Genomic DNA, 21,951 nt, shown 5'->3' on the forward strand with positions numbered 1-21,951 from the left:
TTACTGACTCTGTCTGTGACTTCTTAAATTCCTATTTTGATTTGTTCAGACAGTTTGTGTGAAGATGTTCTGATTTAGAACAGATGAAGCAGAGTCTCTTTTTCTTAATCTCTCTATTGTACACTCTGTTTGGGAGAGCTTATGAAGCTCTCTCTCTCTGCTCAGCAGTCAGATATGAATCTCTCTGTGTCTTGTCATCTTTTTCTAACAAACCTGTCCTCTGTTGTCCTGGTCCTTGCAGGGCCAGTTGATGATCTGCTCTTCACAGATCTGTGACTCTCACAGTGATCTGTAAGCAATGAATAAGAGTTATCAGTTTCTTCAGAATCAAGAGCTTAGAGCCTTGCTCAATGAGCTTGTTCTACATGTCTTTATTCAGTCTCTTCACAAACATTATTATTCAGGTCTTGTTTCAGAGCTCTGTTTCCACAGGTCTCAATTTATATCACAATTTTATAAAGTGCTGTAAGTAGTCTTCATCAGATTTCTCATCTCTTTTTCTAATATTGATGATCACAGCTCAGGTGTTCTCTGTCTGACTTACAGAGTCTCTCAACTTGTTCTCTAGATAGGTCTTGAGAACAGATTATCAGAATCTCTCATAATCATTTTCTAGATGATTCAGTCAGTTCTTGACTTCAGTGTAATAGAGGCCTGTCATCACATAGATGACAGCTTCTTCATCTTTCATATCACACAGCCGGGCTTGCAAGTCAATTTCAAATGCAAACTTATAAAAGCTTTTATAGATTGTGATTCAATAGATGGCCTTAAGTGATCATGGCTTGAGAAAGTTTCTTTTCAATTCACAGGTGTTTCTGAAGATCATGTCTAGAGACTTGGTTCAAGAGTGTTTGCAGACAGTAAGCATTTCTTGTAGAAAAATAACTTGATTCTGTGAAAGATGCTCAAGAATGTTCTTCACTGAGATTGATTTATTTATGAGTTCAGAGGGTTCCTCTGTCACAGATGCAGAGAATGATGTTCTGTGAGTGATTAATAAGTTCTCTGAGACTTCTTTCACAGAGGTTATTCATGATTCAGGTGACTGCTCCTGAGTGCCTGCAGTAGGGTTCGCAGAGGTTGAAGCACATGAGTTTCTAGTTCTTTCAGTCATAACAGGCAGTTGCTGACTGACTGAGCTTGAAATGTAAGAATAAGTGCTCGCAGACAATTATTCAGATGTTTGCAGCTTGATGTGATATGTACTGTTAACTACTAGAAGTGTTCACAGTAGAAAGATAAATGTAGAGATTAAATGTATAATAGCATTCAAGCTGAGTTATGAATAGTATTCACAAACTCCAGTCTATATAGTTGTGTGTAGCCAAGGGCCGCTAGCCCTATTGGTTACGCGAGAGATAGGAATAGAGGTAAAGAATCTGTGAGGAGCGGGATTTCTTACACAACTACAGATGTTAAAATCATGATATAAAAGATTGCACTCAGTGTGCACAGTCAAGAGAAGTAAGAGAGTTAAAAAACTAGCAGAATCAGTGAGCTTAGAGATACTCACTGATATTCTATGAAAAGTCTTCAAAGTGAAAGAGATGCCTGTGTTAGATGATTCTCTGAATTCTGTAAATGTCAAGAGAAAGCAGGCTTCTGACTGAGATGCAGATGAGAATGAAGTGAATACTCATCTTAATATCTTGAAGTCTGAAATGTTAATGTATAGAGAGTACTTGAGTAAGAATTGAGAGATAGCTGCAAAAGTGTTAGCAGACACAGAAGCTTCTATACAATATATTGATAATCATATAATCTGAAGATTGAAAGAGATCTGCTGAGTGAAGAATTTCTGATGTATAAGATTATCTGATAACTGATATTTGATATCATCTGCAAGAGTAAGAGTTCTCTTGCACTTCAGAGAATGATCTTGCTATATTTGAGTGTGAGAGCTACAGAATGTGAAATATGATCTTATTCTCAGACTTAATTAGTTTCAAAGATTCAACTCACAGATTCAATGATGTACATGCTATATACAGTTAATTGATAGAAAGAAAATGATTCATATAATTCTATTAACTGATATAAGAAGAACATTTCACATCTCTGATATAGAAGAGTTAAATCTGCTTACACATTAATAAGCAAAGAGAACAATTCACAAGACCTCATCTGAAAGCATTCTGTATGTCATACAGAACTCAGAAGTGAAGAAAATCAAGATAAAGAATATGTGAGAGAATAAGTGTATGAAGAAGCTTCTGAAGAAGCATAGAAAGATCTTTTGAACAGATCTTTCATCAGAATTATCATCAGAATGAGGATTCATACATGAGATTGACATGAGAGATGCAAAACCAGTCAATCAGAATGTGTATCCTCTGTCATAAATGCATCTTAAAGAACAGAAGTGTCAGATCACAGATCTTCTAGAATGTGATCTCATATAATTCTCATCAAGCGCATGAGGCTTTCCAGTTCTATTCATGAAAAAGACAGGTGAAGAGTGACAGATATATATCAATTATCAAGCACTTAACAAGCTTATGATTAAGAATGAATATTCACTGTCACAGATTCAACAACAGTTGAATATAGTTAGAAATGTCTGATATCTATTAAAGATTAATCTTCTCTCAGAATACTGACAGATTCATATAGATGAACTATCAATTTCATGAACTGCATTTAATATACAATGAAGAAAGTTCAAATTTCTAGCAATGTTATTCAGTCTGATAAATGCATCTGTCATCTTTCAAATGATGATGAATATAATTCTTTATAAACAGAATGAAATCTCATGTCTTGTATATCTCAATGACATTCTAGTCTTTTCAAACTCATATGATGAATATCTGAAGCATCTCAATGAAGTGCTTATAACTCTGGCAGAGTATAAGCTCTATATCAAATCAATCAAGTGTGTGTTTGAAACAGAAGAGTTGAAGTTTGTAGAATATGTGATGAGTGATGACTGTATACATCTCATCTCAGAGAAATTGAATGTCATAGTGAATTGATCACAGCTGAGAAATGTACATCATGTATGACAGTTTCTTGAGTTAGTCTTATACTACTGCAGGTTTATCAAGAATTTCACATGAATATCTGCATCACTCTCAGATCTCTTAAGAGAAATGAATATAAATCTGTGAAAGAAGAAGTTTCATTCAATCATCTGAAATACTGTGTGTGAAGAAGCTTTTCTCACACTGAGAAAATGTGTAATAACATTCTCAGTGCTTATTCAATCAGATTGTAATAAATCTTTCTACATTGAGACAGATGTATCTGAATAAGCTATCAGAGACACTCTTCTACAGATGAGTAAGAACAGTAAGCTGTATCTGATAATATATAATGATAGAAAACTATCAAGCACTGAGCTCAATTACTCAGTGTATGAAAAGAAATTGCTAGTGATCAAGCACATACTGATGTTATAAGATAGATATATTAACAACAGACATATGACAACAGTGATCACAGATTATAAAAGTCTTATCTATCTACAATTAATGATAAAACCTTTCAAATGCTTAGCATGTTGAATCTCAGAGTTTCAAGTGTACAATCTTCATATTAAATACTGAAAGAGATCAGATGTAGTGATGTCTGATGTAATCAGTTACAGATCTGATTTCATAAGTGAGAGTTCTGTAAATCAGATATAAGAAATGTTTGTATTAAACACACTGAGAAGATGTAAGAAATCAGAATAAGTAAATATCATGATCTCTTGCTTAAAGAATGATAAGATATTAAATGACAAGTGTCTTATGAAAGTAGTAGAAGAGATACTTCTGAACTTTAAGCTGAGAAAATTGAGAAATGAAAATGATGTTATGCTTTACTGTAATCTAGAATATGCAGAAGCTCTCTATCTAGAATCTCTATTTCAACATAACTTAGTAACTCACATGCACAAGAAATTCAGTCACTTAGAAAGTTCTGAACTCATAAGTATACTTGAATCAAGAGTATACTGATCAAGCATGGCTGAGAATATTCAGATGTATGCTCATGAGTGCCTGAATTATCAGATTATGAAAGAATCTAAGAAAGAGTTAGAACATAAGAAAGTGCAATATCAGATAAAGTATATGATACAACTGTTCAAATGATGAAGAGTGAATCTCATAGACATATTACTGTGAACATCAAATAAAAATCAATGAATAATCACTGTTATTGATTATGCTACTGACTGATCAGTCATGAAAGCAGTTTCAGAGATGACAGAGAAGATGATGATAAAGTTTCTATATAATGAGATCTATGTCAACTATGAAATACTGTGTGAGATTCTAACTGATAACAGTGTGAACCTTGTGAGAGAAGTGATGAGACATTTTATGAGTCAGTTACAGATAAGATATTGTAGAACAACATCATATCATCCGCGGATGAATGAAAAGATGAAATGCTTGAATGAAATCTTGAGCAATATGCTGATGAAATATCTAGTGAACAAGTCTACAAGACTATGAAATGAATATCTCAGGCAGGCACTATTGACCACGCGGATTTGACAGCATGCAGTCTCCAAGTGTTCATCATTCTATCTGTTGTATGAATTGCATCCACGCATTCTGAAGAATGCTTCAGAAAAGGTGAGAGAGAGAGCAGTTGCAGATACAGCAGAAACAGCAGTTGCAGACACAACAGTCGCAGATGCAGAATCAAGATTGAAAGAGATCAGTCATGCATGCACAAAAGCTAATAAGTTACTTCTGAACTGAGCAATTTAATTGAAAAGAATATGAGACTCACTTATTAAGAAATTGAGTCTCAAGATGAGAATATGAGTTCTTATACACAATGAGAGTTCAGAGAAGTTTCAATCTAGATGATTTGAGTTATATAAGATACTCAAATCACATTCTCTGAGAATATACACATTGAAAGAATCAGAGAGACAGGTCTTACACAACTTAATCAATGATTCACAACTTATGAAAGCAAAGATGCAAGACCTGAGTGAATTATGATTATTCACAGCACTATTGTCAGTGTTGAAAAAGAAGAGACTTACAATTAAAAAGTCTTATGAAGTAAGAGAAATCATAGACACTTATGAATCAGATGATCTCACTTATTCTGACCTTTTCACAATTATAAGAAAAGAATGAGAGAAAATGAAGAAATCAGATAAACATCATACTTCAATAAGTGATAAGACTGTAGCCAGTTGTATAATAATATATCACAGATAGCAGACATAACACAGTAAAGAGCAGTCTCAAAGTGACAGACTTGTATGTGAGTCAGATTGCAGAAGAAAAAGAAATTCAGAGTTGAATTTAACTGTTTATATCAGTTCAATTATGAAGATCACAGAGAATGAACTATCTGAAATATCTGTGAATACATGAGACCAAGTCATCTTAATCTCTGAGAATGCTCAGAGGTTGAGTGAGATTAGTTTCAATGAGCTGTTCACTGTAGTAATCTGAGTGAGTGAAGAGAGACAGTATAATGTGTGAGACAGAATTACAAAGATGAAAGCTGCTGAACCTAGTCACTGAACACTGTATTATATAGAGGTTATATAAGAGTAGTAACTAGCAGATAAAGAAAAAGCATAAAAAAAAGAAAAGAGATAATGAATTGATCATCAACTGTAAGAATCAGCTGTAAAAAGACAAATGTTATCATACACACTTCATTCATTTTCATATGTCATACATTTAATCTATTTCCAACATCACACCATCTGAAAAACATTAAAAATAAAGAAAATCTCAAAACTTGAGATCTGTAAGAAATTCAAGAGCTGTAAGCTACTCTCACAACAACACTGCACATGTCTCTGATTTCTCTATCACTCTGTGTATGACATTAATGTCATTTATTGCAAGATTGACTGGAATGTCAATATAGAAATGTGTATGTGTACACATAGAGAAATTGAAGAAGAGTATGAGACCTGCAGGACTAGAAGTCAGAGCAGAGAGAGTGAAGACAGAAGAAATAAAAGAGAGAGATACAGAACTGAATGAATGATGAAAGTCATCTGAGACTGAATGCTTATAATTCAGTGTGTGCACAACCTTCTCTGCAGAAGAGAGAGAGAAAGTGATGAGAGAAGCTTAAGAGCAGAAGAGAATAGTCTCAGTGATATTGTCATCTTTGATTAAAATGATCTCTGACACTGGAGCAACTAAGAACTATTGTTAGTATACAAAACCACAAAAACAGGGATAATAATTATCAAATGAACACCTGCTGGTCTTAGAATTGTACACATAATTACAACATGCACAAGGCTTCTCAGAAAGAGAGAGAGGGACATGAGAGAATGCAGAAAGCAGAACACAGTATATAAACAGCTCATTCTCACAATAACATCTCAGACAAGACATATGAGTCTCACACTTACAGGTGTAAAAGAGTACAACATCTGTGTTTCTGTTTCTGAAAACACAGATATCTTTCACCTGCATCATGAAGTCAGATGATAGATGCTAGAGAATAGACTGATACAGATCTATCATTCTGAAGGAATTTGTCAGAGCAGATGTCTCTGCAATGTTGAACTTTACAGTTGTAAAAAGCTTCTTAATGTCTGTGAATGTCACAACTTCATACACAGTGAAACTCATAATAATTTCTTCTAAGAACAGGAAAATCAGTGTCAGAAAGAAAAGATGAAAAAAGAAAAAGACTTATAATCTCAACACTGTTAAGAAGAAGAGTGATTCTCTGAAATAAATGAATAATTATCTCATTATGAATATTTAAAATGAATGTAATAATTGATGTCTGTGACTGAACTTTAAATGATCATGTTATACACTGTCTTTGTACAATAAATTATTCTAGAGATTAGTAAGAAGAGCAGAAGTATACACACTGAGAGATGTGATTCATTAAGTCTATGTAATATCTCCTTGAAACAGAGAGAGCTGATAACAAAAGCAGAGACAGTAAAACCAGAAGTGGCAGAAGTGAGAATTGTGGAAACAGAAGTAGCAGAAGCAGGAGAATCAGACACAGAGACAGGTGTAGAAGATTGAGAGAAAGCAGCAGAGAAAGAAATAGAAGAGACAGAAGAGAATACAGAAGACTCAGTCATACATAACACAGATAATTTCTTCATTATTATGTTCTTCAGGTTCTCAATCAATGATTCAATATTGAGTTCACTATCATCAGTAAATGCAGATCTGTCAATGTGTGAAGATTCTATGTGAATAAAAACAAACATATCAGCATCTGTGTCCATGCAAAATCATGTCAGAAAACATGATCAGAAACCTGCAGAGAAGAGAAATAATCAAGAGTGTATGAGAAGATAAAGAGAGTGTATGAGAAGATGAAGAAGATGTGTCATTTATAATAGTATGTTCTGACAATTGTTAGAAGATAAACAAGTTCTGATTATATACATTTCATAATGTGTTACACTTACTGCTAATGAACTGCCTGATATGAGCACTACAATGACACTTGTTATGAGAATAAGAAGCCATTGTCAGAAATGTGTATAATGTGATAGAAGAACAGATGAAAAGAGTTGAACAGAAGAAGAGGTAGAAATCTTGAATGAGATAATAGTGTTTAATGATGAAGATGATGATTGAAGAATGAGAAAAGTTAGTAAATGAGTGATATAATATAGTGAAAGTTTCTTTGTGAGAGTGTACATGAAACACTAGTCAAATTAGAAATAGGTCACATAATCATAAGATGCTAGTGATGAGCTAATCTGCATGAAGCTAGAGTGTACAATATGATCATGTGAGTGTGACTGAATCTGATGAGAAAGAATGTGATTTGAAAGAACATACAATCATCAGATAATAACACAGTCACTTTCAAACTACTAGTGTATATATACAAGTGCAAAGAGGCTATAGCATACACTAATTAATTTAGTGTATAAGATTACAATATAAGAAGCCAGCGTACGCCTGTAATCGTACACTGGCTTAAGCAACCTTTGAATTACATACAGATAATCTGACTCTGAGCTGTGAGAAGTTCTTCTGTGAATATCTGATCATTATTAACTGTTCAGTTCTGTTATTATCTATATTAAGATTAAAAGTGAGTACTTCTGTTATACTTCTGTGTAATCTCTGACTGTCTGAAGAGCTCTGTAATGACATAAGAATAATTATTTAACAGATGATAATCTGTTTACTTGAGATGAAGATTATATCTGATATGTATAAGAGTTTAGTTTATATACTGTCACAGATCAATCTACAAGCTCAATCTGTTGAGATTTCATTTAACATGACTTACTGTCAGTTTCCAGTTCATTTATACTTTGTAATAATAATTAACAAGTCTCAGAGACAGTCTCTTTCTACAGTTAATATTGATCTCAGAAATCTCATATTCTTATATAATCAGCTATATATTACACTCTCTTAAACTACAGATATCAATCAGTTAACTGTCTTATTAGATGAGAATAATGAGAGATATATATTAAATAAGATATATCTGAAGATTCTACAGTTTCTTAACTAATTCTTCTACTACTGCTGTTTTTTCTTCATTATCTATACAATATTATTATTAAATGTTAAAATAGAGATCTTTGAACATGTAAAAAACTGTCATTTCAATTTAACACTAACTATTAAAGAAAAGAAAAAAGTAATAATATCTTACTAAGCTTATTCTCACATCTCACACAGCTTATATAGTCTGCTTATACTATCTTCTATTTTTTGAATTTTTTAATCAGAGCTGTAATGTCTGTGAAGATACTCTGTTAACTGAGCTGAATCATCTGTAACAGACTCACAGTCTCATTCTACTCTTTATACAAATGTTTTATCTTTTTCTTCATTTTACAGAGTCAGTGCATCTCTGCCTGCAGCTGTAATAACTTCAACTCTGTGATTTCACTATCACTTACTTTATTATTCTTCTCTTCATTCTTCAGAGTTATAAATATTATCTATTTCTTTTTAACTGAACTGAATAGCTGAGCTGTCTAATCTGACTTCATACTGATAGTCTACTTCTTCTTCTTTCTCTTCTTCTTCTCATTCTTCTCTATATTGACAGAGACAGAGAACTGCTGATTCTCTGTTATTTTTATATCAGTATATATGTTTTATATATACATTTTGCTAATGAATTTATATACTATAGAGATAATTCATTATTTATTAGATTATAAGCTGCAGTGTTTACTCAGTAAATTGTAGTGATAATTTACACAGACTTTCTTTAACATGCTAGAGATTATAATATACTTAATAAATAGACTGTGATTCTTCTCACATGAGCTGTATAACAGAGTGACTTTAATATTATAACTGTGAGTAAGTACTGATTCTACATTTATTATTCTTTTTAGCTGAGACTTGAATTTCTTCTTATACAGTACTATATCTCTCTTAAGCTTCATCTCATACAGCTGTATAATGATTTCACTGTCTTTCTTGACTATTTATTCTATCAGTAGCTGTAGTCTATGTTCAGATGTTCATGCATTGACAGGCTGCTGATGTGACTGCTGAGAGACAGATGCAGACAGATTAATAAGCTACTGAGCTTTCAGAGCTTTCTGAGCTTACTGAGCTTACTCTGCATTATTATTAGCTATAATTTCATAATTTCTGAGCTGTTTCTCTTTCAGTTCTCTACTTATATTCAGTAATTTTAGCTGCTTCAATTGTATTCTAGATGATTTGATAATTAATTAAAGTAAATTATGACATGTTTCAATTGCTGACTATATATATTATAGTTCTAAGATCTTTATATGAGCTGTCTGATATTTAATTACATCTCACTTAAAGCTTCTACATTAACTCTACAACACTGCTACAGTGTTATTCATCTTTTTTCTATGTAGTTGTTCTCTATTAACAGTTGTAAATTACATGGAATTCATCTATACAAGTCACGTGCAGCTGTTCATATTCATGGATATCTCATTACATTCAATCTGAGGGATTAAATGGCATGTTTTTCAAGCTGAATAAGCGAGCGCAAGCGAGCGATTGAGGCTTGTGATAATTAAAGAAATGTAGGGCAATATTCTGCTTTTCTCACCTCTTCATCCGTTTGACAAATGAGTACCTGAGGCTTTCCTGCAGTCTCCGGTCGACCCTCCATCCTTTCTGAAATATCCGTCACTGCAATATCCATCCGCCAATCCCTTTCCGTTTGCTTCGTGGTCAATCACAAAGCCCAAACATCTACACTTCTCTACTACTTTTTTCCTCAAAAGCGTGCTCTTCTCACCAATCCCGCCTGCAAAGACAAGGGCGTCGACATGACCATCGAGCTTCACAACGTAGTTGCCGATGAAGCCGACGATGCGGTCGACGAAGATGTCGAAGGCAAGTCGGTGCTGGTCTGTCGCGGGAGTTTCAGTGGCTATCTGAGAGAAGTCGGTGGTCCCTGCGAGAGACTTCCATCCTGATTGTTTGTTAAGGATGCGTTTGGCCTGATCGGACGGAGGACAAGGTTAGATTCCTGCTTTTTGAAGAGAGAGGAAAGGGGCAAGACTCTGAGAGGGACTGGTTCCTATATGTCTGGACATACCGTGCTAATATGCATATCCTTCGTGATGAATGAGTAGCTAATCCCATGGAATCCGTACTTGCGTAGCCAGTTCTCTTTGGCCTTTTCGGGACTGATAGGATAAGTCTTGACGTAGTCCGGCATTGACTAGTGGAAGGTGGAGTCAAAATATGCCACTGTCTTCGCCTTGGGGATTTCATGGAGACAGGTATCTATTATCTCCAGTGAGGCTGTATTGTGCCTGTTTTGTTTTTCCCATAGTCAGCCTCGCTCTTTCGTTTGGTATGTATGAGGCCACTGAAGGTATGTTAAAATATATTTTTATAAATATATCTCCCTAACAGACATACAACGGCGCAAGCTCCTTTAAGGCCAGCAAATAATTATAGGCGCCCTCCGTTATCACTGCTTCCTTTTCAAAATCACCTCCATGCACGACTCGATGGCATAGATATGCAAAATCATCCTTACTAGCGACCTCCTGCAGATCTGGATCGTTCAAGAATCGGTGCAAAAGGTACTTAAATGCTTCTTGCGGGCTTGAGATTCGCTCTTGGATCTCATCTTTCTTCTCCTTGTTAGGCCCTTGCGAGTACTTGAAAGTGCCTGTTGGTGCAGTAAGACCGGCGACTTGTGCGCTTGCAAGTTTCACCGGTGGGTTTGATGGATGAGGACCCGGCATTCATGGAGAGGATTGCTTGGGCCATGGTTTGATATATGTCAGAAGGATGGATCTATAAAAATGTTCAAGCTGAACTCAGGCAAAATCACCATTTATACTACCTCATTTCAATTTACGCTATATTGCAGACTTCTGTTTGCCACGTTTTATTCTATTGTTTTCATTGTCCCTTCCCATCCCATCCAGCCGCTTGGTTAGAACTATGACATACACGAACCGGTTTTGTGGTAGAGTTCACTCTGATATCAGCCAACGACGTAGTTAGAGCCTCCCACTTCCAGCTTTTTGATAACGGCTGCAGCTGGACTCTACTAGAAGCGAGGATAAATAAAAAAGTTCTGTATTCAATCATATAGGCGATTGTTCATTAGATCTCATGTGTCATATGTCGAGGAAGAGTCATATGGAAACTATCGTTGGTCTGATATAGTAGAGGTAGTCTTCTACAAGACCATTTTAGGTTGAACACAATAGAAAATATGCCTGGGGAGATCATCAAAAAAGCTAATCCAAAGGCATTACCGTCTCATCTACCTGGGGCTATAGATCAACTGGCGGTGTAGCTGCCAAGGACATCGCTGAACGAAAATGTCTTGAAATCTCTACAAAAGTTCCAGCGTGCCGCGAACTATATTGCTGCCGGTGAGCTGCTTATTCACTTCTTTACCATGAACTTCTCTAATTACGTGCTGATATCCCGAAACGGCAACTAGCTATGATATTCCTGCAGGACAACGCATATCTGAAACGGGAGCTGAAATTTGATGATATTAAGCCGAGATTATTAGGTGTGTTAAGATTTACGTTTGTTTCAAGCAACTGTACCCTGGCTGACATATATCTGAACAGGTCATTGGGGAACCTGCCCAGGACTGACCTTCGTCTATTCCCACCTGAATTACTTGATATGCAAACATGACCTTGACATGATATACGTCGTGGGGCCAGGCCACGGTGCACCGGCAATCCTAACAGCGCTCTGGATGGAAGGTTCTTTGGAGAGATTTTATCCAGACTATAGCCGAGACACAAAGGGCCTTACGAAGCTGATCACGACGTTCAGTACCACAGGCGGATTTTCAAGGTTGAAATATCTCTCTCTCTGAAAACCCCCTTGATGGCTGATTTATCTGTGACGATGTTGACATTTCCGACAGTCATATCAATGCCGAAACTCCAGGAGCAATCCACGAAGGCGGCGAATTGGGATACGCTCTATCCGTTTCGTTTGGGGCGGTCATGGACAAGCCGGATTTGATTGTCGCATGTATCATCGGCGACGGCGAAGCAGAATCTGGGCCGACAGCAACGTCAGTGAAATAGTATGAAATAGTTTTTGATATTAGATGAAAGGAAGAAGCTAACTTTACTCTTAAGGGTCCTGGCACGGATTCGAATATATTGACCCCGCAGAATCAGGAGCAGTATTGCCTATTCTTCATCTCAATGGATTTAAAATTAGTGCACGAACTATATTCGGATGCATGGATGATCGCGAGCTTATTGCTTTGTTTGTCGGATATGGCTATCAACCACGAATTATCGACGATATGAAACATATTGATGCCGATTTTAATGCAGCTTTGGAATGGGCATTGGCTGAAATCCGCGAAATACAGAAGGCTGCTCGTTCGGGAAATCCGATCATGAAACCTCGTTGGCCTGTTTTGATTCTGCGAACTCCGAAGGTTAGTCACCCGGATCAGAGAAATATCTTATGTCTTGTTTTAAAATGTTAACGTGTATCCTTCAGGGATGGACCGGTCCAAAACAAATCCATGGTCAAATTGTTGAAGGTTCTTTCAATGCCCACCAAGTCCCTCTTCCCGCCGCCAAGAAGGACCAGGAAGAATTAAAGACACTGAACGAATGGCTCTCATCGTATAAGCCGCAGGAACTATTTACAGAAGGTGGTGGTTTGACTGATGATATCAATGCAATCATCCCTCGAAATGACCTGAAAAAGCTGGGGCAGCGAAGTGAGGTTTATGAATCGTACAAGGCACCCAAACTGCCCAATTGGAAGAAATTTGGAATCGAGAAGGGCAAGCAGGAAAGTTCTATGAAAGCCATCGCTGAGTTTATTGATCAAGTTTTCGTCGATAATCCTCACTCTGTCAGGTTGTTTTCACCAGACGAGCTGGAGAGTAATAAACTTGGTGGTACGCTGGCACACACGGGAAGGAACTGCCAGTGGGACCAAGATCGCCAACGCCCAGGGTTGGTCGTGTAATTGAAGTATTGAGCGAGCATATGTGCCAAGGGGTTTTGCAGGGTACACATTGACGGTCGAGTGGGTATATTTCCTTCGTATGAGAGTTTCCTTGGCATCATTCATACAATGATGGTTCAATTTTGCAAGTTCACTAATAAGATGGTAAGCCATAATTTTGTCCTTATTACAAGTCCAGAGACATGTCATGTGGACATGCGCCTGACTATGTGTACAGGGCCTAGAGACCTCATGGCGCCGAGACATTGCTAGTAACAACTACATCGAGACAAGCACCTGGACTCGGCAAGAGCACAATGGATTTTCGCATCAAAACCCATCGTTCATTTCGGCAGTGTTGAATCTAAAACCAAACGCGGACCGCGTTTACCTACCACTGGACGCAAACACATCCCTTTCTACGCTAAACCATCGCTTGAAGTCCAAGAACTATATCAATCTCATGGTTGGGTCCAAGCAGCCCACGCCTGTATTTTTGAGCCCGGATAAAGCAGAAAGGCACTGTCGCGGTGGTGGTTCGGTTTGGAAATTCGCGTCTACCGACGAAGGGAGGGATCCAGATGTGGTTCTCATTGGTATCGGTACTGAACTCACATTCGAAGTCATCCGGGCAGCCGCTCTACTTAGAGAACGGGTTCCAGAGCTGCGTGTGCGCGTAGTTAATGTAATGGATTTAATGATCCTTAGCAGGGAGACGAGCCACCCGCATGCCCTGTCAGACGAAGCATTCAGCGCTCTCTTCACACGCGAGCGTCCGATCCACTTCAATTATCATGGATACGAGACCGAAATGAAGGGACTTCTCTTTGGAAGACCAAATATGGAACGGGTTACAATTGCGTCATATATGGAAGAGGGAAGTACCACGACACCATTTGATATGATGTTGGCCAACCGAGTTTCTCGATTCCATGTTGCTCAGGCTGCAGTTCGTGGCGGTGCCATTAGGGTCGAGGATGTTACGATAAGGAGACAAGAGTTGCTTTCTGAGTTTGACCACGATGTGAATGAGGCGAGGAAGTATATCCTGCAGCACCACAAGGGTAAGTTTATCCCTCGCCATCTTTGAATAAACGGTCCATGTATTAGAGCAGCCCAAGCTAATAAGATGGTAGATCCTGACGACATGTATGACATGCCAAAATTTTCTAATTAGGATATAGGGCCAGAGAAGAATCACATATATACATGTGAAGTATACACGCGGGCAGTGTTAGGCGCATGCAAACTACCTGCTGTGGATGGCCGTCCTCGGTGATATTCATTGAAGTTCAAGGCGGAATCTTCGTTGCGGATATGGATTTTCTCGTGATAGATAGTTTCGTGAATAGGTTGAATAATGCCATATCCATCTTGTAATAGTATATCACTTATTAATTATCCAAAATCATGAAATGCGATCAATGGGTGTGGTTGTCACATTCCCAAGGAGTTGACGTTGAGATTCCAGGGCGAGCAGAGTCACGGGATGACACTAGGCCGTAAATAGCAAATCTCTAACTGCATATGAAAAAGCGCAGTCCGCTAAGCGAGCTGCCGAGCCTCCGATCCCACACCCACGAAAATTACAGCGACGAACGACAGAAACGGCAGCGCAAAAGTCCTATCTCGACCGTTCAACCCTCCGACGACCGCCAACTTCCCAACGACTTTCCTTCTCCCTACCGACTCAAGGAAAGACAGCAGCAGCAACAGCTCTCCCCATCCCCTCCGTTGTCTGCAATCATGGCTGCTCTCAACAAGATCGCGGCCAACAGCCCTTCGCGGCAAAACCCTTCCGAGCTTGAGACCTCCCTCGCAGGTGCTCTCTCGGACCTGGAAACCAACACTCCCGATCTGAAGGCCGCCCTCAGACCCTTGCAGTTTGTCTCTGCTCGTGAGGTAAGGAATTGAATGCGAGTTTTTTTCCTGTTGATTCCTCAGGAGCGATATGGTTGGGGCATTCGAATGGTGGGGAGGGTATATATATAGGGCCATCTTCGCAAAGGGATTGTGAGAGGAAGGGAAGAAGGATTATTTGGACAAACGTGGAAAATCGAATATTTTTTGCGTGAGAGAGAAAGAACAGCAATTGGGCGTGGAGAGCAATTTCGACATGGATATGGACTGAAGAAAGAACGTGAATCTTGAATATCATATACTGATATGTGTGCTCGAATAATATAGATCGAAGTCGGCCACGGAAAGAAGGCTATTGTCATCTTTGTCCCAGTCCCCCTCCTCCAGGGCTTCCACAAGGTCCAGCAACGGTATGACAACATCCAATCTCTTCGTCGCTAAGACAATTCGCAAAGTCATATCCAACCAGTCCACAAAACTCAAGCTCAACCCACTAACCCGACTTCCTAATATAGCCTTACCCGTGAACTCGAGAAGAAGTTCTCTGACCGCCATGTCCTGATCCTCGCTTCCCGCCGCATTCTCCCGCGCCCCAAGCGCTCCGCCCGCTCTCGCACCTCCCAGACCCAGAAGCGCCCCCGCTCCCGCACTCTCACCGCTGTCCACGAGGCTATCCTTACCGACATCGTCTACCCCGTCGAGATCGTTGGCAAGCGTCTGCGAACAAAGGAGGACGGCACCAAGGTGCTCAAGGTTATCCTGCACGAGAAGGAGCGTGGCGGTGTCGACCACCGCCTCGATGCATATGGCGAGGTCTACCGGAGATTGACGGGACGTGGTGTCAGATTCGAGTTCCCGCAAAGCAGTGCTACGGAGTTTTAGAGGTCTGAGCGGAAAGAAAATAAAAATGTTAAAGTTAAATTTTCTTCTCTTTTTTCTCGCGCTTGGTTCTTTAAATAGGATGTAGGTGCGGGAAACAGGTCTGGGGAGCAGGGTCGGTGTGGAACGCTGGGGTCTTATTTGTTGCTTTTTCTTTTCCTTTTTTCTCCGGTCATGGGGGAAGGAAAGGGGCAATGAAATAAAATAATAAGTTCGGAAAACTTTGTCGTTTTTGAATGGGAAATAAAGCGATGGGTTTCCGCAATCTTAGCAGTTTTATGTTACGCTTTTTTTTTTTTCTTTTGTTCCTTTTATATATCATGTTTTTTATCCGCCCTCTCACCTACGATATCTCTCTCCTGCGTGTTGTTTACATAAACGAGCTTCCTTAACTGTACGGAAAATACATTCACGAGTCTTGAGGAATTTGAGGATGATACCTGAACGAAAAGAGGTGTTGCTGTCCTTGGCACCGTTCTTCCGTACCTTTGGCCACAATTTGCGACGTTGGACCTGCACAAAAATGAAAGGAATGCGACTAGCGGGGCGCACAGGGTACAAACGGATGCAAATGCAAAATTAAAGATGGTTGGGGATTGTAATACCGCCAATCTGGTATCGCATACAAGAAGTGGAAGGTGGTATAATATGCGAGGCACGGGAGTAAACAGAAAGTTAGGTATCTTGTCGAACAAGTCCGGAAGAAAAAGTAACGAAAATTCAAGAACGGGAAAAGGACAGTGGTGTGTCTGGAACCAAGCGTAGCTAGTGGCGATGCCCGTGTCCAGCCCGTTTAATCCTCCCAATCCCTAGCACCATCCAATAAGCCAGTTCCCTCTTCACCATCTCCGCCTCCTGCTGCCTCCTTGTATCAGGTCTCATACCCAGGTCCTCTGCACCACCTTCAGCCTCCCACTCCACCCGCACAAACACCGGAATCTCAATAACATCTTCATCTTCTTCCATTCCAGTCACATCACTCTCCTCGTCCTCATCCTCCTCGCCAGGAGCTAAATCAGGAAGCGACCCCGGCACAACCTCCATGGCCACGGTCGTCCAGTTCCTTCCCTTATCCCATATCTTTCCTGCTTCGGCGACTTTATCCAGTCCTGATCTGGAAGAGCGCGGGTCTTGCGCTGCCGATGATGCCAGAGCTTCGTCCCAGACATCGCTGTTGGCACCCACTTCAAATTGCGGGCAAAGCATCGTAACCTTTGACTCGACACGGCCGGGGGTTACTGATGGGGTAGCTAGGGTGATACGGATAGGGTCGAACATGTGGTTTTTTAGGGTGATGAGGAATTGCACGGGTCTACCGGGTTCGAGGGCGTCGAGGTTTACCGGGGGGGAGCTCGCGGGAAATGGAGGTAAAGGACGCATGATCGTGAGTGGAATGTAGCTGAGGGCTATTAGACGGATTCGGAAGCGGGTTGACTGTGGTTTGAATTCGGGTTTGACGAGGATGTGTTTGCACGCTTTGCAGCGTTTTGATCTCTTGGTGCGAAGGAGGACGGGGAGAGGACGTAACTCATCGACAAATCTTGTAGAAGGGGGTTGGGAGACCTTTTGCTCCACAGACGCAAGGCCGTCCCAACCACAGTCCGGGGAAGCCATTTTTTGGATGATTGCTTGTTCAGTGTTAGGATCAGGTATGTGGAGGCCTTCTGCGGGTGTGAGGGCCTCGCGCATCACTGGTGGTTTTGACTTAGGCTTTTTGCTACCAGCGCCATGAAGATTGCCAATTCCTGCAGTGTAGAGCGACATGATACGGTTTAACGCACTTGGAGAAGAATAAAAACCTCCTAGTTCGGGTCCAACCAGGGGATCTGTCGGAGATGTTGATGTTTCCGTTAACTGGTTTCTGTAAAATGACTTCAGAGCAGAGAAACGGGACTCTGGGTCAATCGTTGCTGGCTTTTCTTCTGAAAAAGCAGTCCCAGCCAATCTTTCATCTTGAGAATCAAGGCCTGTTCCGTCGTCCGGAGAGGTGAGGTTTGCCAGGGGGGATTTAATTTCAGGGGAGCTGCGGTTTTGGCCATTACTTAATGAGGTAAGCTGAGCACGAATGTTGGTTGGCTTATCGAATTTGATTCCAATATCAAGAGTTGTCCACATGCAGTATCCGCATGACAGTATCCAAGGTCCGTTCTGGGCTCCATTGTCGGCGCTCCCAAGAGTTGTGACCGATAGGGGTGAGGTACATATTGGACAGTTAAAGCAATTGCGCGCGCACCTGTATATCTCCTTAGTTTGAAGTTCATTATAGGTTCTTTTCTTAGGTTGAAGTAATTCGCACCTGTTCCCTTCGCTCCTAACCATACTGCTTGGTGTTTCAAACAAGCAATTTGGGCAGTACCAACATACTATCTCTTCCGTTATGCATCTTGGGCATTTTATTTGATGGCAATCCTCGCAGTACAATAGATGTTCAGGGGGGTAAAGAGAGTAATTCGCTCGAGATGATCTCGGATCAAAGGTTCGGTCTTCGTCATCGGTATCGGGGTCTAGTCGTTGACCGCTAAGTGTGATATTTGAAAGGTCCCTTGAGAGCCTGTTTGTAGGGAGCGCAGGAGTGCTCGGCGTCTCTGCGCAGGGACACGATATGAACGTGTAGGGAAAAGGACGAGCCATTATCTGGCAGCTCAAAATACAGGGCTTTTGACAAGAGCTAGCAAAATCACTCTCATACTTTGAGGAACCGCAATTGTGTTTGTTGACCTGTCGATCAGAAGTCGAGGACGTATTTAGAATATAGTGCGAGTCTCTTCCTGACGTAAAATGCGTGTGTTTGATTCCAAATCGAAATATTACGTGCGCATATCCCAATAGAACCTATCCATTTATCGAATGGCTACGTCCTTAGCTAAATGTCAACGTCGAGGGGGAAGCGGAGGGTTGGCGATGATTTAGCCGTGTGCGCAAAAGCCAAATGAATATAACAGCTGTAAATGCAGCGAGTGTCGATATCCAGAAATCTGCGCAAAGTGAGAATCAGTATATAGTCCCTCACCATGAGACTGTAGGGCTGTTGTGGTGGTATTGTTTACCCTCGTAGTTCTGTTATTTATTTATTCGTGGGCTGGCATGCGGTGGTGATTGTGGTTGAGAGTTTCTGCCATTGTGAACAGGAGCTGCAAAATTTCCCCTTCCACCGGCGACGTCACCAAGTAAATAAGGTCGCGGACAACGAAACCAATTTGCTTTCCTTTCTCTTCATTATTTACATCAATTACATATAATAATACTTTATACCTATTTTCTCTCCTACCCAACTCTATTGGCGCCCTTTTTCCCTTTCCGTCTCTAGAGGCCAATGTCTCTCCGCACCAGGCTGCCAAAGCCTCTCCTTTTTCGGCAAGCATTAAGCGCAGCTAGAAGAGGGTATGCAGTACAGGCTCCCGGAGCACCAACCCTGGAAGTTTTCAATCGTAGGACGAAACTTCTGCAAAAGGAGCGGGTGGGCAAAAATGTCGAGCTCAGCCGTAAGGTTGACTATCTCAAAGACGAGGTCGCATTTCGCCTGAGTGAGCGGCTACTTGTAAGGAGAACCGTTTTATTATATTAACTAATTGCAAGCTTTATACCGTCAATTGTTGTATACAAAGGAAAAGCTTCAATGGCTAATCTTGATTTCACTTGGCTAGGACATCAACCGCCATTTCCCTAATGTCCTCGACCTGGGCGCAAACAGTTGCAATATCGCGAAAGCACTCACGCAGCCAGTGCCTCCTCCCCAGCAGGAACAAATAGAAGCAGGAGATCAATCGCAGGAGCAAGAGCCGTCTACAAAAACGCCGTCATCATCACCGCATCCCACCACTATCGGAAGTCGAATTTCAACGCTAACATGCATCGACGAATCCTCTTCCCTCCTCTACCGCGATGAAGACCTCCCATTCAATTCCCAGCTGAAAATTACACGTCAGGTGGTCCCCACTCTCGAATCTCTCCCCTTCGAACCCAACACTTTCGACGCGGTCCTCTCCTCTCTCTCGATCCATTGGATAAATGACCTCCCCTCTCTCCTCACCCAAGTAAACCATATCTTAAAGCCAGACAGCCCATTCATCGCCGCAATGTTTGGCGGTGATACGCTCTTCGAGCTACGCACATCTTTACAACTAGCGGACCTTGAACGGCGCGGAGGAGTTAGTCCGCATATCTCCCCCTTAGCTGACGTCCGGGATATTGGGGGATTGCTGGGCAAAGCTGGCTTTAAGCTGCTCACGGTTGACGTGGAGGATATTGTCGTAGAGTATCCGGACACGTTTGCTTTGATGACTGATTTACAGGCAATGGGCGAGAATAACGCGATTCTGCGACGTGAGGCTGGGCCGATATCAAGGGATGTTTTGCTAGCTTGTGATGCTATATATAGGGAGCTACATGGGGAAGAGGGAAGGGAAGGGATCCCTGCTACGTTCAGGTTGATATATATGATTGGATGGAAAGAAGGGGCAGGGCAGAAGCAGCCTCTGGCTCGTGGAAGCGGAGAAGTGAATCTGAAGGATATACTTGGAGGAGGCGACTTTGGGCAAGGGTGAAATTAAGCACCCGTGGCATTTCCTTGAATAGCTCACTGGTAATGGGAAATTCTGCGAGTAAAAGAGGATGCTCCTCATTGAGATCTATGTTTGAACTAATAACTGCTCAAAGAGAACTTTTACCTACCTAGCGCTCCTGTAAATAGCAAAATTACATCCATGACCCCCCCCCCCCCCTCTCCCTTAGAATAGCCTTTTCCTCCCGTTATTTCTTTCAAACCGTCCTTCGATCTGTCATGACCCGAACAATTGATCCAACCCCAACAATATCAACCAATTTCTCATGCCAGCTCAAGAATACGCTCATTTGTTGTCCGCCGCCTCCCTCCCCAAGATTCCGGCCCTGTATTTGTGAAAATCCAGTACTCTGTGGCGACAGCGATGATTTCTTCGACGGCGAGAGGCTCCCAGATGAAAGCGAAGCCATCCCTTTATATCTACCACCAAGCATTAAATGTCAGTATTGTACATGTACTTACCAAAGCACAACCCAAACTCAAACTTAGGTAGAAATAGAACTAGAAACACCACTCACAAGTACTTCATCAAACAATCCCCTCTCTCCGCCCCGCCATCCCCAGCACACACGCCCTCAAGCACCCTCGTCATCTCTCCCTGTCTTATGCCCCCCAACACCTCTACAACGGTAGCTAAATGGACTTCCTTCGCCCTATCATCGCCGCCCAACGGCGCTGTGTCAAGTACATGGCGCAATGCCCCCTCCGAGTCGCCGGACCGGAGCAGTTGGCGGACCTGCGAGCCGATGCTAGCGGCCGTGCTGGAGGTTGTGGGTGCAGGAATGTTGCCTGGTAAAAGGGTCTCTAGGGGGAAGTTTACGGAGGAGTCTGGGTCGATGCTGTCGACATCGACGGTGCGATAGTTTATGAGGGACATTGTGCGGTTGGTGGGGGCAGTGGTGGTTTCGTGGAGGGAAGGTTAGGCTGGGGCCTTGATGCGCGGGGCCGTGTTGGGTGGTTTCCACCCCGCCGGTGAGCAGTTGATCTGTTTGGTATTATCGAGAGGAGAGGTTGGTGCTATTCACCAAAAACGGGAAGGGTATTTCATTTGTTCAGGGAATAAGGCTAATTAATAGATGGAGTTGGGTGTTGCCCTTGGAGGGAAGGTGGTTTATGTCAGCGGCGGGCGGATGCATAATGCCAAGCCCCTGCCAAGCCAGAGAAACCCGCGGGGTTTGTACGGAGTACTTCCTAATTACTATCACTACTAACTACTAAGAGTTAAATTACTTTGAGACTAGGAATGTTGATTAGAAGTCTCAAAAGTTTCAAACTTCTTGCGCGGCACTGTATGGTATT

The 21,951-nt window shown here is 41.1% G+C and overlaps 6 protein-coding genes across 6 annotated transcripts; 3 read left to right on the forward strand and 3 right to left on the reverse strand.

Annotated features, from left to right (window-relative positions):
- The first annotated feature begins 9,942 nt into the window (after positions 1-9,942).
- Positions 9,943-14,760, forward strand: BDCG_01112 (phosphoketolase). Its single transcript, XM_045416622.1, has 10 exons — positions 9,943-10,401; positions 10,517-11,782; positions 11,854-11,928; positions 11,990-12,224; positions 12,298-12,450; positions 12,518-12,828; positions 12,894-13,360; positions 13,415-13,517; positions 13,591-14,416; positions 14,489-14,760. Exons 6-10 carry the CDS (start codon positions 12,625-12,627, stop codon positions 14,527-14,529), a joined length of 1,641 nt encoding a protein of 546 aa, XP_045272307.1. The 5' UTR covers positions 9,943-10,401; positions 10,517-11,782; positions 11,854-11,928; positions 11,990-12,224; positions 12,298-12,450; positions 12,518-12,624; the 3' UTR covers positions 14,530-14,760.
- BDCG_01111 (acetate kinase) lies at positions 9,989-11,351 on the reverse strand (the record flags this gene model as incomplete). The annotated part of the gene is made up of 3 exons (XM_045416621.1): positions 10,805-11,351; positions 10,480-10,605; positions 9,989-10,381 (listed from the first exon to the last, which is right to left on the reverse strand). Exons 1-3 carry the CDS (start codon positions 11,138-11,140, stop codon positions 9,989-9,991), a joined length of 855 nt encoding a protein of 284 aa, XP_045272306.1. The 5' UTR covers positions 11,141-11,351.
- BDCG_01114 (dynactin 4) lies at positions 11,889-19,263 on the reverse strand. Its single transcript, XM_045416624.1, has 4 exons — positions 19,139-19,263; positions 18,388-19,066; positions 12,506-18,324; positions 11,889-12,434 (listed from the first exon to the last, which is right to left on the reverse strand). The coding sequence occupies exons 2-3, from the start codon at positions 18,720-18,722 to the stop codon at positions 16,857-16,859; spliced, it is 1,803 nt and encodes a 600-aa protein (XP_045272309.1). The 5' UTR covers positions 18,723-19,066; positions 19,139-19,263; the 3' UTR covers positions 11,889-12,434; positions 12,506-16,856.
- BDCG_01113 (30S ribosomal protein S7e) lies at positions 14,880-18,465 on the forward strand (the record flags this gene model as incomplete). The annotated part of the gene is made up of 3 exons (XM_045416623.1): positions 14,880-15,254; positions 15,540-15,622; positions 15,728-18,465. The coding sequence occupies 3 exons, from the start codon at positions 14,880-14,882 to the stop codon at positions 16,092-16,094; spliced, it is 825 nt and encodes a 274-aa protein (XP_045272308.1). The 3' UTR covers positions 16,095-18,465.
- BDCG_01115 (uncharacterized protein) lies at positions 18,558-21,933 on the forward strand. The gene is made up of 2 exons (XM_045416625.1): positions 18,558-19,629; positions 19,736-21,933. Exons 1-2 carry the CDS (start codon positions 19,405-19,407, stop codon positions 20,633-20,635), a joined length of 1,125 nt encoding a protein of 374 aa, XP_045272310.1. The 5' UTR covers positions 18,558-19,404; the 3' UTR covers positions 20,636-21,933.
- BDCG_01116 (actin like protein 2/3 complex, subunit 5) lies at positions 20,265-21,800 on the reverse strand. The gene is made up of 2 exons (XM_045416626.1): positions 21,171-21,800; positions 20,265-21,072 (listed from the first exon to the last, which is right to left on the reverse strand). Exons 1-2 carry the CDS (start codon positions 21,527-21,529, stop codon positions 20,850-20,852), a joined length of 582 nt encoding a protein of 193 aa, XP_045272311.1. The 5' UTR covers positions 21,530-21,800; the 3' UTR covers positions 20,265-20,849.
- Positions 21,934-21,951: the final 18 nt, after the last annotated feature.

Source organism: Blastomyces dermatitidis (genome assembly GCF_000003525.1).
Source record: "Blastomyces dermatitidis ER-3 genomic scaffold supercont1.1, whole genome shotgun sequence".
Taxonomy (NCBI): domain Eukaryota; kingdom Fungi; phylum Ascomycota; class Eurotiomycetes; order Onygenales; family Ajellomycetaceae; genus Blastomyces; species Blastomyces dermatitidis.

What these genes read in the sequence shown, in the direction of transcription:
- BDCG_01112 (XM_045416622.1), top strand. Translation starts at nt 12,625, where the DNA reads ATGGATGATCGCGAGCTTATTGCTTTGTTTGTCGGATATGGCTATCAA. An exon ending in TGATTCTGCGAACTCCGAAG is followed by an intron (nt 12,829 to 12,893) that starts GTTAGTCACCCG and finishes TGTATCCTTCAG; the next exon opens with GGATGGACCGGTCCAAAACA. An exon ending in GCAAGTTCACTAATAAGATG is followed by an intron (nt 13,518 to 13,590) that starts GTAAGCCATAAT and finishes CTATGTGTACAG; the next exon opens with GGCCTAGAGACCTCATGGCG.
- BDCG_01114 (XM_045416624.1), bottom strand. Translation starts at nt 18,722, where the DNA reads ATGGCTCGTCCTTTTCCCTACACGTTCATATCGTGTCCCTGCGCAGAG. An exon ending in GTTAGGAGCGAAGGGAACAG is followed by an intron (nt 18,325 to 18,387) that starts GTGCGAATTACT and finishes GGAGATATACAG; the next exon opens with GTGCGCGCGCAATTGCTTTA.
- BDCG_01115 (XM_045416625.1), top strand. Translation starts at nt 19,405, where the DNA reads ATGTCTCTCCGCACCAGGCTGCCAAAGCCTCTCCTTTTTCGGCAAGCA. An exon ending in GCCTGAGTGAGCGGCTACTT is followed by an intron (nt 19,630 to 19,735) that starts GTAAGGAGAACC and finishes TCACTTGGCTAG; the next exon opens with GACATCAACCGCCATTTCCC.
- BDCG_01116 (XM_045416626.1), bottom strand. Translation starts at nt 21,529, where the DNA reads ATGTCCCTCATAAACTATCGCACCGTCGATGTCGACAGCATCGACCCA. An exon ending in GATTGTTTGATGAAGTACTT is followed by an intron (nt 21,073 to 21,170) that starts GTGAGTGGTGTT and finishes GCTTGGTGGTAG; the next exon opens with ATATAAAGGGATGGCTTCGC.